We start from the raw sequence: 13652 nt of genomic DNA, 5'->3' as shown, positions 1-13652 counted from the left end.
ACAAGAACAAAAAAACATTACTGATAAAAAACACTATGTTTCCAAGATGTTTATTTTAAAAAGGATCTTCTACTTCTCCAAATAACTTTAGGAGGTTAATTCTGAGTTAATCTTCTGCTTAGAACATTTAAAGCACCCTCATAAGTTTTTTATGATGAAAAAGAAGTCAAACAAAAACTTAAAACTTAAATGCAGTTATTTAAATGCAGCAACTCCAGACTTTTTGTAACATGTGTCCAGCTGTGTACCAGAGATTCATAAGAATCTTTATAACCTTTAAAGAAAAGGCTTTGATAGATGTGGCACATTTCAAAGTTCAAAACAAGAGCACGTGGTGAAAGTGCAGAACAATCTGTGAGCTAAATGGATGCATATCTTCCCCACTGAAAAAAAAAGCCTTCAGCTACCAAAATAAATGCAAATCCAGGAGAGAGAGAATTCACACAGAACTTGATGGGAAAGATTAGAGACACACTTCTACACACTGACATTTCAAAGAGGTTACATTTCAACACATCCCAATTATTCCTTTCAGCCAAACTAAAAAAAAAATAAAAAATCTATTGAAGACAAAGAAAGAGAAAAGGCTTTTAGCTAAATGGCAGTCTTGATTACAGATTTAAAATGTTGTAATGAGAACCTTGACCCAAGGTGATAAAACAAAACAGTCAAACACCTCCATAAAAACGACACAAGTCTCGCCAAAATCAAATTTGCTTCATTTTCTAAAAGAGCTTTTGGAACAGGAGCACTGACCCACAGAATGAACATTGATTTACTTAAAACAAATGGGCTGAGCTACGAGCTTTATTGCTGAGATTTCCATAACAAGTTTTCAGATAATCACCTCATGCTCTTACTGTGTATGCAAAGGGAACGTTTGCTGGCTTTCTGCTGTGGCATAAAGCCATACAGTCGTCTCACCTGTCCTGGCGTTCATCGTGGCTGGTGTGCTCTGATTGCTATCCTTCATGGCGGAGATACCGATGCCGTACTCTGTGCCCGGCAGCAGATCTGATGCACAGAGACAGAGAGAGAACCAGCAATTTACCAAGCAATACATCAGACTATGGAGGGCTGGTTCACATTTCCCTACTAACATGCAGGGCATGTCAATTAGATGAAGATTTTCACAACACCCCTATTAACTGTACAGTGGTGATTTACAAGAACATTTTCAAAGAAATCAGCTTTTTCTCTCTCTCTCTCTCTCTCTCTCTCTCTCTCTCTCTCTCAACTCCATAACGGATGAGATTAAAATCTATTGAATATGTTTCAGCTTCTTGCACTGCGGAAATAAAGATGAAGAGATGAGCAATGAAAAATAAAGAGGGTGGATGACAGATTATTAGAGGGAGGGGGTCATGGAGAGAGAAAATGAGAGTGATGGAGAAGGAAAGTAGAGAGAGTATTGATTTGAGAAGCCTGACAGAATAACACAAGGACCTTTTGCTTCTATTCTCATGCAAGACTTGCCCTTTGGAGCACCATGGCCTTTCAGGAAAAAAAAAAAACATCCCAACTGACCCATCTTTCTGACAGTCTTCCAATATGGCCTCAGGACAACAAGCCTTTTCACAGATACAATCAGTAGCCCGTCAAGCAAATGTTAGCTCTGGAGATAATCCTGCCATGTAAAACAGAAAGTTTCCAGCTTCTTCAGCTCATGTTAGATATATATGCGCTGTGATAACACTGAAGGCATCAAAAAAAAAAAAACCACACACACACACACACTGAGAGTAAGAGCTCTACAGATGTTCATGATAAATAATTCAAGAAAAACTGCACATGACGGGAATAAAGAAAAGCACTTAAGACCTCTTGCTTACCTGTGAGGGTAGTTTTAGTGGTGGCGCCCTCATTGCGTGGTACAATGACTTTATCATACTGATCTCCAGCTAAAGTGCTGTACACCACCTGGTAGCTCTCCACCTACATTCAAACACACCCATAAAAACCTTTACAAAAGCAAAACAGAAAGGAACATTTGGAAAACAATGTATATTTCCTTTTCAGCTGGAGTTGCTCACATAGTGAATATTCCTCTATCAGCTAACATAAGAAGGCATTACTTTGTTAGATTTTGAAATTTCTTGCTTATTTAATAAAAATGTTGATTAAAACATAAACATTATTGAGCAGCTTAGTTGTACTAGACATATTATTCCATGATGGAGATGAAGAGCAAGTGGGGGATTATTGTTGACTAATACATACTTAAAAGTTTAACTAAATACTCTGATCCACTTGTTAATACATCATACATATTATTTAATTTAGTTGTAAAGTGGAAAAAAACAAAAATATGTATTTTGCACACTGAAGTAAGTGAAATTTGATTCTTGTTTTGGATCATTATTGCAACACTTTTTAGTCTATTTTTATTTAGGTATTCTCAGAAACACTCAAGCTAATTCGTAGGTACTAAAAATTAATCAATATGTTAAATACAGCTTTACGTTTTGGCTTTAAATGCAACCCTGCCATCTAACCTGTTTGACATCTGTCTCCTCTAGTTTATCATTTATTGGAAGGCTTGTCTCATAAACGTGATCTCACCTGCAGAAAAGCTTTATCTTCAACTAAATTTGCATGTAATGCATTTTTTTACACCATTAATATTATATTTTGTCTCAGAAGAGGTTGTTTTTTTTTAGCAAATATGAATACAGACCAATTAAGCTTGCTACTGAGTCCAGCAAATATTGACATTACTGAGTAAAACTAATTATATTTAGTTTTTTAGGAAAAAAAAACCCTTAGTAGCCCTTTGCACTCAATGCTGTGTTTGTCTACAAGATGAAATTGTCATTTACTAAGATGTAAAAACAAAACAAAAAAAACTAACAGCCCACCTGCCAAGTAATGATGGGAAGTTTATAAGAAGGAAAAACAGAAGACAATAAAAAAAGCAATTTTATTGCAAGTATTTAGTGGAACCTATTGTCATGGGGGATTAAGTGCAGGCAAGATCTTTTTTCTATAAACATAAAAAAAATTATAAACTTACACTATGCTTAGTAATATTAGAGGAAACAAATGTTGCACTGAAAGCCTGCAAAACCCATGAGTTAGTTCCAGATGGTCAGCTACATTTATTGAATCCAGTGAGGATAAATACTAAAACATAAGTGAGTAATCCCATTAAAATGAGCTGACATATTTTCACAAAGGAGGTTTCCATTAAAATATGTCTGTTGTGACAACAGCCCTCAGGTGGCAACAGTGTGCGCCATGGGACTTCCTTCCTTTTTCTTACACTTAACTGTCGTTATGTTAAGGGGAGCAGATAATGTAATGTGATTATATGTGTGTGCTGGGGTGTATGTGTGTGTATGAGAGAGAGAGAGAGAGAGAGAGAGAGAGAGAGAGAGAGAGCAGAACTGATTCATTGCACTGCACACCATTTCACAGATTTAAAAGATGTCAATTATTTTAAATAAAAAAGCAACACTATTACAAGAATGGGTCATCATATGTGCATGAGCAGCCCACCCAAGGATAAACATTTTGTGAGGAATTGTATTTTTATTTGTTTTCACAGTATACTGATCACTTCCATATCACTGAGAAGAGTAACCTTTTTTGTCGAAGAACCTTCCTCGATTGTTTTGGAGGATGATGCATATTCATGCTCGATCTAATCCCTGGTTTTGTGTTTCTTGGCTCATTCATTCTCCACTGTAATTCCTCTCAGATTTTATCCCCACGATAAATAATGCTTTACTGTAAGAAATGGGCATGTGTTTGAATGCGCTGACCAAAACTGTGGACTCACTGGCTTTGTGCTGAGGGTGTTTATTGATCAAAATGTTATCAAAATAAAATTTATCCGACAAAAACTGGACTAAAATCGAATAGTTTTATCACCCAGTACAAATCCAAATACAGATAATTTTAGAAACAAAGGCAAAAGATAATCAAAGGAGAACACAAAACAGACACTAAGGTGACTGCACTCCCTTGTCCTGCGATGAATACCCCACTCATCAATCTCTCAAAGTGGCTGAAAGCAATCTGCGATAAATGAATTAACTCTCTTCCATGTCTCTTTACCTCAGCCTCACTGTTATCCCATTCAAGCTCGAGGGTAGTGGAGGTCTTGGACACAAGTTGTAAGTTCTTGGGGGCATCGATCTCTGAGAAGAACGATAAAGCTGACAATGTTGGGAACACAGAGACCAATTCTCAGGAATTGTGAGCAAGTAAAAAAAATCAGCAGTTTAAAAGCAGCACAAATAGATACAAATCAAGATGAACTGCCATTTCCTACAATTCAGGGTTTATGTGAGACAATTAACTTCCACTTTAATGTTTCCAATTGCATTTGTGACCACTTTGTGCAGCTTTTACTTCATTTACAAACGCAAACAAAGATCATTTAATAAATAAGTAGATGTTGCATGCATATGTTTGACAGTAAATGTAGCTGCAAATGATGGTTAAGTTATGCACTCAAAACAAATCAGAAGTCCTTTTTTTCATATATATGTATAAATTACTCTAATCTGCTCAACCTTTAGCAAAACAACAATTACCTTGAAAAGACATTCAGACCCTTTTTTTCTCCAGTGCAAATAAACAAGCTTGCATGCATTAGACAAAGTGCTATTACAGTTGTATCCTCAGAGGCAAGCAAAAGATCACACAGATCATCACCACATCTGCTTGCTGTCAGACCTCACCAGTTGTAAATTCAGTGGAAACAGATCCGCTCTCATTTCCCTTCCTCACTCCACTCACCGACACCTCGTAGCGAGAGCCAGGGCGCAGAACCTTTTAAAAAGAAGAAAACACGGACAGTTCAGTCTGTTTAGGCTCTGCGTGTATTTTCCCCCCCCCCCCACTTCTGTTTTGTTTTTGTTTTATCTCCAGGCACAGACGGCAGGGAAACTCTGAGATTAGATCATTTAATGAGCATCGCAAGAAAACACAAAGATTTAGCACAACTCAAGGATAAAATGTACCTTAGCAAGAACAGTTTTATTTTATTTTTCCCTCTGTCTGTCGATTGCAGGAGAGCTCCATTATGTGACAGTACGATAAAATCTGTGCCCTCTGCACATAATGAATCCCACAAACTCACACACACCTGAAGAGAGTACTGGGTAAGTGTGGGCTGGAGGCGAAAGGTGGTCCGTGGCCCATCTCCTCCAGCTAGGCCATAATGCAATACAATCTTATCAATCTTTGCTTTTGGCGGTGTCCATTCCACAAAAGCTACCGTGTCTGATATGTCTCGCACAATCAGCTGTGTCGGACCATCAATCACTGCAAAACAGAAAGTAACAAGCAATTTGTTGTCAAGCTGAGTAGTGACAGTTTTCTCTCTGCCAGCCCTGCCATGTACTGGAACTCTACTTTCTTGACTATGACTCAACCTTATTTGACATTAATGACATTGCTTTTTTGTTTGTTTGATACCAAAATATCATTTTTATAATGTTTGTTTATGGTAAAAGATGGGTATTGCAGTTACAAGTCTATAAGTTGTAAGTTTAGACCTCTGTTTAGTATGTTTGTGACTTAACAAGTTGAAACCTAAATTCAATTAGCTGAAGAGCAACCCATTTATTTTGTTATTCAGTCAAGTTGTATGTTTTGAGTGATTTGAATTGCTCCTAGTGCTCAGAACTGACACAGTTAAAAAGAAAAGGATGACAGGGTTTGGACATGTGCAGAGGAGGAATAGTGGATACTTTGGACAAAGACTGTTGAATATGGAGCTGCCAGGTAGGAGGAAAAGAGGAAGACCACAAGGAAGGTTCGTGGATGTATAGAAGGAGGATATGCAAGACATTCTTCTATATTAACTTGATTTGTTGGTGTGACAGAGGAGGATGCTAGAGAAGGTGTGATGGAGGCAGATGAACTCCTGTGGCAACCCATAAAGGGAGCAGATGAAAAAAAAAAAAGAAAAAGAATGGTTGATGCAGTGTTGAGCCTTTGAAAAGTTTAATTGTGAATAAATAATAATTAAATAATAACAATGTGACATTTGTTTTTTTTAAGGATTTTCTACTTTTCAAGTTTAATTTGTGTGATACCAAGAATGCAAAATCAGCATAAAATTAAAAACATTAAGATAAACTCAGACAAAACCAAGGCAGAAATAAGTGTGCTGTAACCAAATTTGACGCAACCATTTGGTTTCAACATGTTTCAGTTATACTTTTCAAAATTCTAAATCTCAACTGCTTATATTAACTCTGAAAGCCTTAGGCTTTCACAGGGATAGATGCAGATTCTGACTACCATCCATGTTACAATTATTAAAGCTGACAGACGCTGAGACAGTAAACCTTATCTGTGAAAGGTGTAAATCATAGGCTATGATTCAGGCTTCCACAGTGATTGTTGAGAAACGACACTTACTGGGTGTAAAGAGCTAAATGCACAACAGGTGTGATGAGAGAAACAATTGTTTGACAGATGTGGGATTTACAGTTCATTTCTCAGCGCAGTCTTGTTGTTAGAGCATCAATGCAGAAGGTAAAAAAACATTTCAGTCAAAGTAATGGCATATTAGAGACTGTTAATTCGCACTTTATAATATTAGTCTGGTAATGGCGCAGAAGCTACAGTTTGTATTCTGTTGCTTAACAGGTCACAAGAAGAACAAAGGTCTTTTGAAACTAAATTAATGTCTTTCTTGATTGATTTAACTTTTGTTAAATGAGGCTCAATGTGAGAAAAAAATTACTTTAATGTAGAGTTTATATTCTTTAAATGGGTAAAACTGCTTTCTTAAGTGTGCACGATAATATTGTTAAACGTAATATGATCCTGTGGGAGCTACTAATATTGCAGCCCACAGCAGACAGCTCAGTACACATGTTTTAATCTGAGAAGCACCACACATTGCTTTGATGGCACAATTATTCACTATCTCTGGCTCAAGGTTTGACTCATCGGAGGCAAATCTCACAATCTGAGTGATTTAAGAGTAGTGCTCTTATTCTTATTTACAGCCTCCAAGCTTTTGGGATCTAAATAGGTTTCGAACTCATTCATGACATTTTGCAGGTCCACTCTGATCCTTGATGTATTAGAAATTGCCCCCCTGGGTCTCGTCCTAGAAAACATCCTGAGGAAGGCAATTGCTGAGAACCAGCTCCCACATCAGCTGTGCTCCCGACTCCTCACGGTGCTCCCTCCACCTCCAAGGAAGGATAAATCTCTGTTATAAATATTTTAGTAACTTCAAATTTGTCTTTTCCTCTTTCTTTATCCAATAAGGTGTCATGCAGTGAGCCACTATGAAAAATTAATGAGAAGCTGACATGAATTATTAATCGATACCTAATTACAACCCCCAAAAAACGACAAGGACTTGACAAGAAATTGATAGTGTTTTGACTGCAGACGTCAGAGTCTGAATTGTTATGGGTGAGATTTGAATTGGATCTATTACACCTGTCTCCCTGATGTTAGCTGGATGAGGAGTGGGGCAAATATCTTAGTTAAGTTTGTACCAGACATAAATGTGGCAAAACAAACACTACACGCTGTCTTTTTTACAGAGTGAGTGCCATGTCTTCAGAGTGGCTACATTTTGTCTTGACTGCTTGAAATAAAAGAAAATGCCCAAAACACATTGCCATTGTCTAACAAATGTTTGTTTTTTACAGTGGCGGTCTCAATTTTTGGAACATTGGTTGGATAAAACAAGGAACTTTAATAAAAATCCCTCTGGATTTTATCAACAGATATCTTAACATTGAAAATGACAGTGCTGTACTATTCATCTACATTGTTAGTAATAATATACATATCTAAGTTGTACCCCTACCAATAAGAAAGAAGGATGCAATACACACACACACACATATAACTGCTTTAAAATAAAACATTAATGTCCTTTATTACATCACTATATGAGCAAGTGGGGGATTGCATAACATTGGTGTACATCAGTAATTTTAAAGCAGGCCCCTGGGCCATATACAGCTCATTCCATTTGGGTTGTGAATTATTAAATTATTATGCACAATTTCATAAAGGAATCAGTTGTAGCGCTGTTCAGAAAGAGGTAAAGACAGCAGTGCCTTAGCCAATCAGAGTGCTCACTCACAGGACCTGATCAGGCCCAACTCAGACGCTGAAACATGACTTGCAGCTGAGTGGTAAAATATAATATGGTTGTTAAGTTCAGCAGGATGTGAGAACTAAAATGAGTGAGCTTTCATTTTCACTTATAGCATACTTATTTTCAAGCCAATCTCTACTAGATAAAAATATCTACTCAATATCCGTAACTAAATTTAGACATCTACAGAACTTTTTTTTTTTCACATGAAACAAAATTTAATCCAACTTTAACTGGGCTTTAATGGATAGCTCAGATGTCCTTAAGAGATACTCCCAACCCAATAATGCTCACTGCCTCCTGAGCCCTGTGTAGTGAGAAACGAACTCCTGAGCTGGAGAGTGGCTGTAAGAAAATAATGAAATGTTGCACCAGTAGCTGCCAGGCTAAACGAATAAGTTTAAATGAGTGTGGCTAAAGCTAATGATATTAGCATCAATGAGCTGAGCAGCAGCATCAGCCACTGTAGTAAAGTTAGTGTTCTGTGAAGCTGTTTTGCATTTGGAGCCAGAGTAATCTGCAGATGTGTTAATTGTTAAAATAATTGCTACATGTCTTTGCCTCATGTATCTACCATCAAGTGGAAACAAACAAACCTTGATGCTTTCCTTCAGACAACAATGTTGTCTAAATCAATACTCATGCTAATTATTATTTTTTAATAATTGTGCATTGCATTTATTACAATAATTATATTATTTTGTTTTTGTATTTATTGTTTATGTACACTGATTTACAAGAAAACATTAAAGAAAAACGTTGAATAAGTAAATAAATTAATATCTAAGTAGCAAAAAAGTATTTGGCGCCTTGAAAGATAAAAGAGCCCAAGAAGGGCTGGTCGTAATTATCAGCTAACTAATCAAAGTCGGGCCCTTGCTTTTCCTGCTTCAAAAAGTGTGGGCTCTTGAACAAATTTCGTTGACTAGCCCTGTTATATATGAATAATAAAGTGTCTACTTTTGTCTGTGATCCTGCTCAACATGTCACCTAAGTTTCAACCTAATTGCAGACTGGGCCTACTTTATGTGTGACATTTTAATTTTAAATGGCAGAACTCTGCGAGTTAGATGCACACAATTCTCTGAATCATCTGTGAGGTTTTGAGTATTTCTATCAATGTTTGTTACTATTAACCTCGTGATTATTTGATGTTTCATTAAGAATGCAACCTGCTCCTGCACAGAATAATAAGCAAATGATAGCACCCACCAATCAACGCTCTGGCAAATTGTTCAAACAAAAATGTTTCCTATGGGTAGTTTTCAGCTCTTACTTAAACATACGTACATGTTGTGAATGTAGCTGTGACCGGCTGGCTTCGACCCTGGTCTCTGAGTGCCACCAGGTTGACTGTGTACTCCTCTCCCGGCCTCAAGCCAGTTTGTATAAATGAAGTGATAGTGCTGGGCAGCTGAGCAGTCATGCCTCCATCATTGTCCTTTGAATAAACAGAGACAAATGTAATGTGACAAAAAAACAACAACATATGAAACACATGGTGTACATATCATTTCAATTAATATCAGCAACTGCAACACAAACCACATAGATACAATTTGACAGATTAAAAAAAAATCATATATTCTTACAAAGAATGTTGAGCTATGCAGTAAATTTTCTGGAACATACAGTATGCCAGAGCCCGCTTTTGCCATTTGTGAAATGAAAACCTAAAAAGATTTTGCACATTAAATTCCCAAACCATATTACCTTGCAGAAATGAGTGTGCAACAGTAATATTTCTAAGGCCATGTTCTGCAGAGGCAGCACTTTGCATTTCCAAAGACCTGTCACTCATCAATACACAGCCCCAGCTATAACCAGCTGTTCTCAAAAAGCCAGAGTTGCAAATGCACTTCCTGCTGACAGACAGATGTTTTTTACCTACTGCAGGTCTGAGAACCCAAACCAGCTGCACTTTGATGGTTTTTGTCAATTCAAAGCACACAACAGCTTGTTACTTTCTATGAATATATTTTTAATTCTAGTAGTAATTTAATCACCTCGACTCAATTACCCAGCTGGGGAGTAATAAATAACTATAATCTCCCATCAAAAATTTATATTCAATCTCTATAGTACAAAAAAAGGCACAAACCCTTGACTAATAGAAGCCATAAACAAAATAAATGACCACAACCTTCAGCATTCTCAGTGCTGAAAAGGTTGATTTGAATGTTTAGTATTTGCATTTTTTTTCTATGCTAGATCTTAGGTGTAGGTTTGTAATCATAAAACAGCAAACAGTTTGTTAGCAAAATTATGCAGCTGGAACATGTTCATAGAAAAAACACCTTTGTTCACAGTAGAAAAAAATATAGCGTCTCAACAAAAGTTAATATGTGTGTGTGTATGTTGCTTTCTGTCTTCTTTAGCAGATTTCATTAGCATATATATTTTTAACATTTTCCATTTTTTACCTTTTCTATCTTTTGAATTTTTAATCTGAACAGTGTAACTTTTATTGTTTATCCTGACAATTTATTTGCTCAAAAGTTCACTATCAAGTTTCTGAATCTAAACAACAATGATGATGATCAGATTTTACTTCATGACCGCCCTTTGTGTTATTTTTTCCAATAACTTCCTTGGACAGATAATCTTGGAATCTTAAACTGTCTGAAAGTGGATGGGGGGAGAGTTAAAAAAAACTGCTATTGTCTCTTTCAGATCTGCACAGAGATTCTTGGAGCATCCCTTTTCATTGTTCCCACAGTGCGTTGGTCAATCCTGTTAGTGCTATCAAACAAACCCCTATTATGAAGCTAGCAGCTGCAGCCAACAAATAATCCCGAACAGGTGGTTAGGAGAAATAGATATTTTGGTTAGAATTTATGCATACAAGAGGACAAAGGGTGATTTCAAAAATCCCCATAATAAGATAATGAGCTAAATTACTATATTTTCCCTTTTATGATCATCAACCAATCACTATTCAAAAGAAGAATTTAAAAGAATTTATTGAAGGTTTGTAACATCAATCACTTCCATGATGAATGTGTGTAAACTTCAAGGTGGAAATGGTTATTGATGTGCTGAAAAGTAGTCAAAAAACCTTCAAATGTGTACGTTTTTGAACAGTTCAAATTGCTCTTAATGCTGTTGAGACTTTACAGTTTTCATTTAGAAGATGGGTATTTCATAAAACAAACAGCTGACAGTTCAATCTGAAGTACATCAAACATTTCTGTTTCAGTGCAGCTGGTTTGTCTTTTTGCTTGACAGCAATTTAATGCAAAAGCTATCATGCTGACAATCTGGAGGTCTAACTGAAGAGGTCGAGGAAAGGTAAAAGAAAAACGCAAATACGTTTTTTTTTAGATTGTGAGAGAGGTTCTCGGACTTGGTGGAGTATCTGCCCACTTTTAAATGTCAGTCGCAACTGCTGTGAGCCAAACCATGGAGAATCCACCTCCACTTTCTTAGCCCAGCAAAAAGCTTCTAATAGGCTGCAAGAATGAAGGTAGAACCCACTCAGAGTAATGCACAAATCCACAACTGTACAGGGAACCATCTGACCAGATTTAGGCCTGAACTTACAGTTTCTACAAGTATAAATACTTGAAGAAAATAAAAAAAATGTAAATTTGCCCTTCCTCATTGAGCGTCCTGACCTTTAAGCTTTAACTGCATGCTTCAAGTAATCCAGTAGAAAGCCAACATTATGTTTCTATTTTAGTGACTTTAAATTAAAAAAGGTGAAATAGAGAAAAAGTATTGTTTCTTTCTAGAGGAAAATCATAAATTTGATAATATTCTGAATGCTGAAAATGCTGTGATTGTTTCCAACACATACATGGCCTTGGTGTTTATGTGTGCTGTAAAACAGCAGCAGTATATTTTTTATGATTTGCATACAGTTTGCTGTTACTGCTTCGAACAACATTATTGAGAGGTCTCAAACGTCTCCGCTCTCTCCTACCGCACTGTTTCCTCTTTAGCAAATTTTGCATTTGTTCACACAAGCCAAAGCTTTAATGCCTCCTTCCATTAGGAGATTGTCAAAATTCACAATCCCTTCTGCTGGTTTAAATCCACGGGGGGTGGGACTGCCAAGTCTTAATATGATTTCCCCCGTGGTAGGGGAGAGAGGGAGAACGTGAGAGAAGATTGAGGAGAGAGCATTTAGAGGAAAATGAAAAGAATGGAGGGTAGTCCGAGAGTTACAGATATCAAGAAAGAGGTGGTGCACAGAAAGTTTAATCAAGAGATTAGTTGGAAAGGTTGGAGAGGACAGACGCTAGAAGAAGAGCGTCAGTGGCAAAGTGTTGGGGATTGGAAAGAGAAAAAACACAGGAGGGCTTAGGTCAATAAAATTAATTAGGCAACTTTTTTAAAAAGATTGAAAAAATAAACACAAATAAAGCATCTCAGCATCAAATTTGAGTCACAGTGTCCCATCAGACCATCAGATATGTTTCTTGAGAACACCTTAAAGGAGAAAACCAATTACTGTGAGAGGGGAGATTAGAGTTTGAACTGTACAGCAGGTGTTAGAAAGAGAAAGGTTTTGCTTTTGGCTTTGAATCTGACCTTGATATGGTTGAAGTTTAACGGCTTATCCATCTAATAGCCAATAAGCTTAAGACAATACACGTTTTAAAAAATCTGATTTGGGGTTTCAGTTGAGCAATCCTCTGAGACACACTTTATGCATCAAATAAATAAACATTTGTCCTGATTTTATACAAACAGAAGTTAGAGACTGAGATTTAAAATGGGATTTTTAAATAAAGTATTTACAAAAACAAGTATCAAGTTTATCATGTGTGTGTGTGTGTGTGTGTGTGTGTGTTTATTATTTACTAATAGGAAAAAAAGCAACTTGTATGTATGTAACTTCTACTTTTTATAACTGATAAAATTATACAATAAACATATTATAAATTTTTACAAAGCCTTTGTTTATACAGACAGGCCGAAATATTTAAAATAGTGTGGTATTATTGATATCAGTGTTAAATTTAAGAGTCTGATGCTAATTTGGTGCAAAACCAAAAAAAAAAGATTAACATATTGTTCTAAACTTGGTTAAAATGGTTAAAAAAACATGATCTTAATTTGGTTACAGATGTTTGTAATTACTGGATTTGAATTATGGTCTTCAGAGCAAAAGTGAGGTAACCCTAAGAAATGTGCCTGACATATGTATGTATGTGTGCAACAGCACAACACCCTTGAGCGTCCACACAGCTTTGCTCTACCTTGGGGATGAAGCTGATCTCCCATCCATCAAAGGAATAGTAGAACGGTTTCCACTGGACCTCCACTGATGTCTCTGTGATGGATTTGAAGACTAAACCATCTGGATTGGAGAGATCTGGAAATGTTGCCAGACACATGTTGTTGTTCTTCAGTGACTCACACAGCCCATAAATCATAATTCCATCTAAAACTATTTTTCTTCCACATTTTATTCCTATCTGTTCTGCCACATTTCACTTTGATTTCCATAATTTATGAATATGAATGATGAGGCACTAACAACATTATTTGGGGGTTAGGGTTAGGGTTATTTTAAAAATCAGAACTCAACACAAGTTACTTTGTTAATTAC

At 36.5% G+C, this 13652-nt stretch overlaps 1 protein-coding gene across 3 annotated transcripts in view; it reads right to left on the bottom strand.

The window, feature by feature from the left end:
• Positions 1-13652, bottom strand: part of tnr (tenascin R (restrictin, janusin)) — a 154113-nt gene that overhangs the window by 38949 nt on the left and 101512 nt on the right. For 2 of the 3 annotated variants that reach the window (XM_017422513.3, XM_017422515.3), the window contains exons 11-17: positions 13300-13415; positions 9383-9533; positions 5096-5274; positions 4689-4779; positions 4060-4160; positions 1833-1935; positions 925-1014 (exon numbers count right to left, since the gene is read on the bottom strand). In XM_017422513.3, the coding sequence (XP_017278002.1) occupies positions 925-1014; positions 1833-1935; positions 4060-4160; positions 4689-4779; positions 5096-5274; positions 9383-9533; positions 13300-13415 (831 nt within the window). The remainder of the gene's footprint in view (positions 1-924; positions 1015-1832; positions 1936-4059; positions 4161-4688; positions 4780-5095; positions 5275-9382; positions 9534-13299; positions 13416-13652) is intronic. The other variant, XM_017422514.3, reaches the window with a different exon arrangement.

The sequence above is a fragment of the Kryptolebias marmoratus genome, linkage group LG20 (assembly GCF_001649575.2).
Source record: "Kryptolebias marmoratus isolate JLee-2015 linkage group LG20, ASM164957v2, whole genome shotgun sequence".
Taxonomy (NCBI): domain Eukaryota; kingdom Metazoa; phylum Chordata; class Actinopteri; order Cyprinodontiformes; family Rivulidae; genus Kryptolebias; species Kryptolebias marmoratus.
The sequence above is the reverse complement of the archived record's forward strand: the minus strand, read 5'-3'. Positions and strand labels throughout refer to the sequence as shown.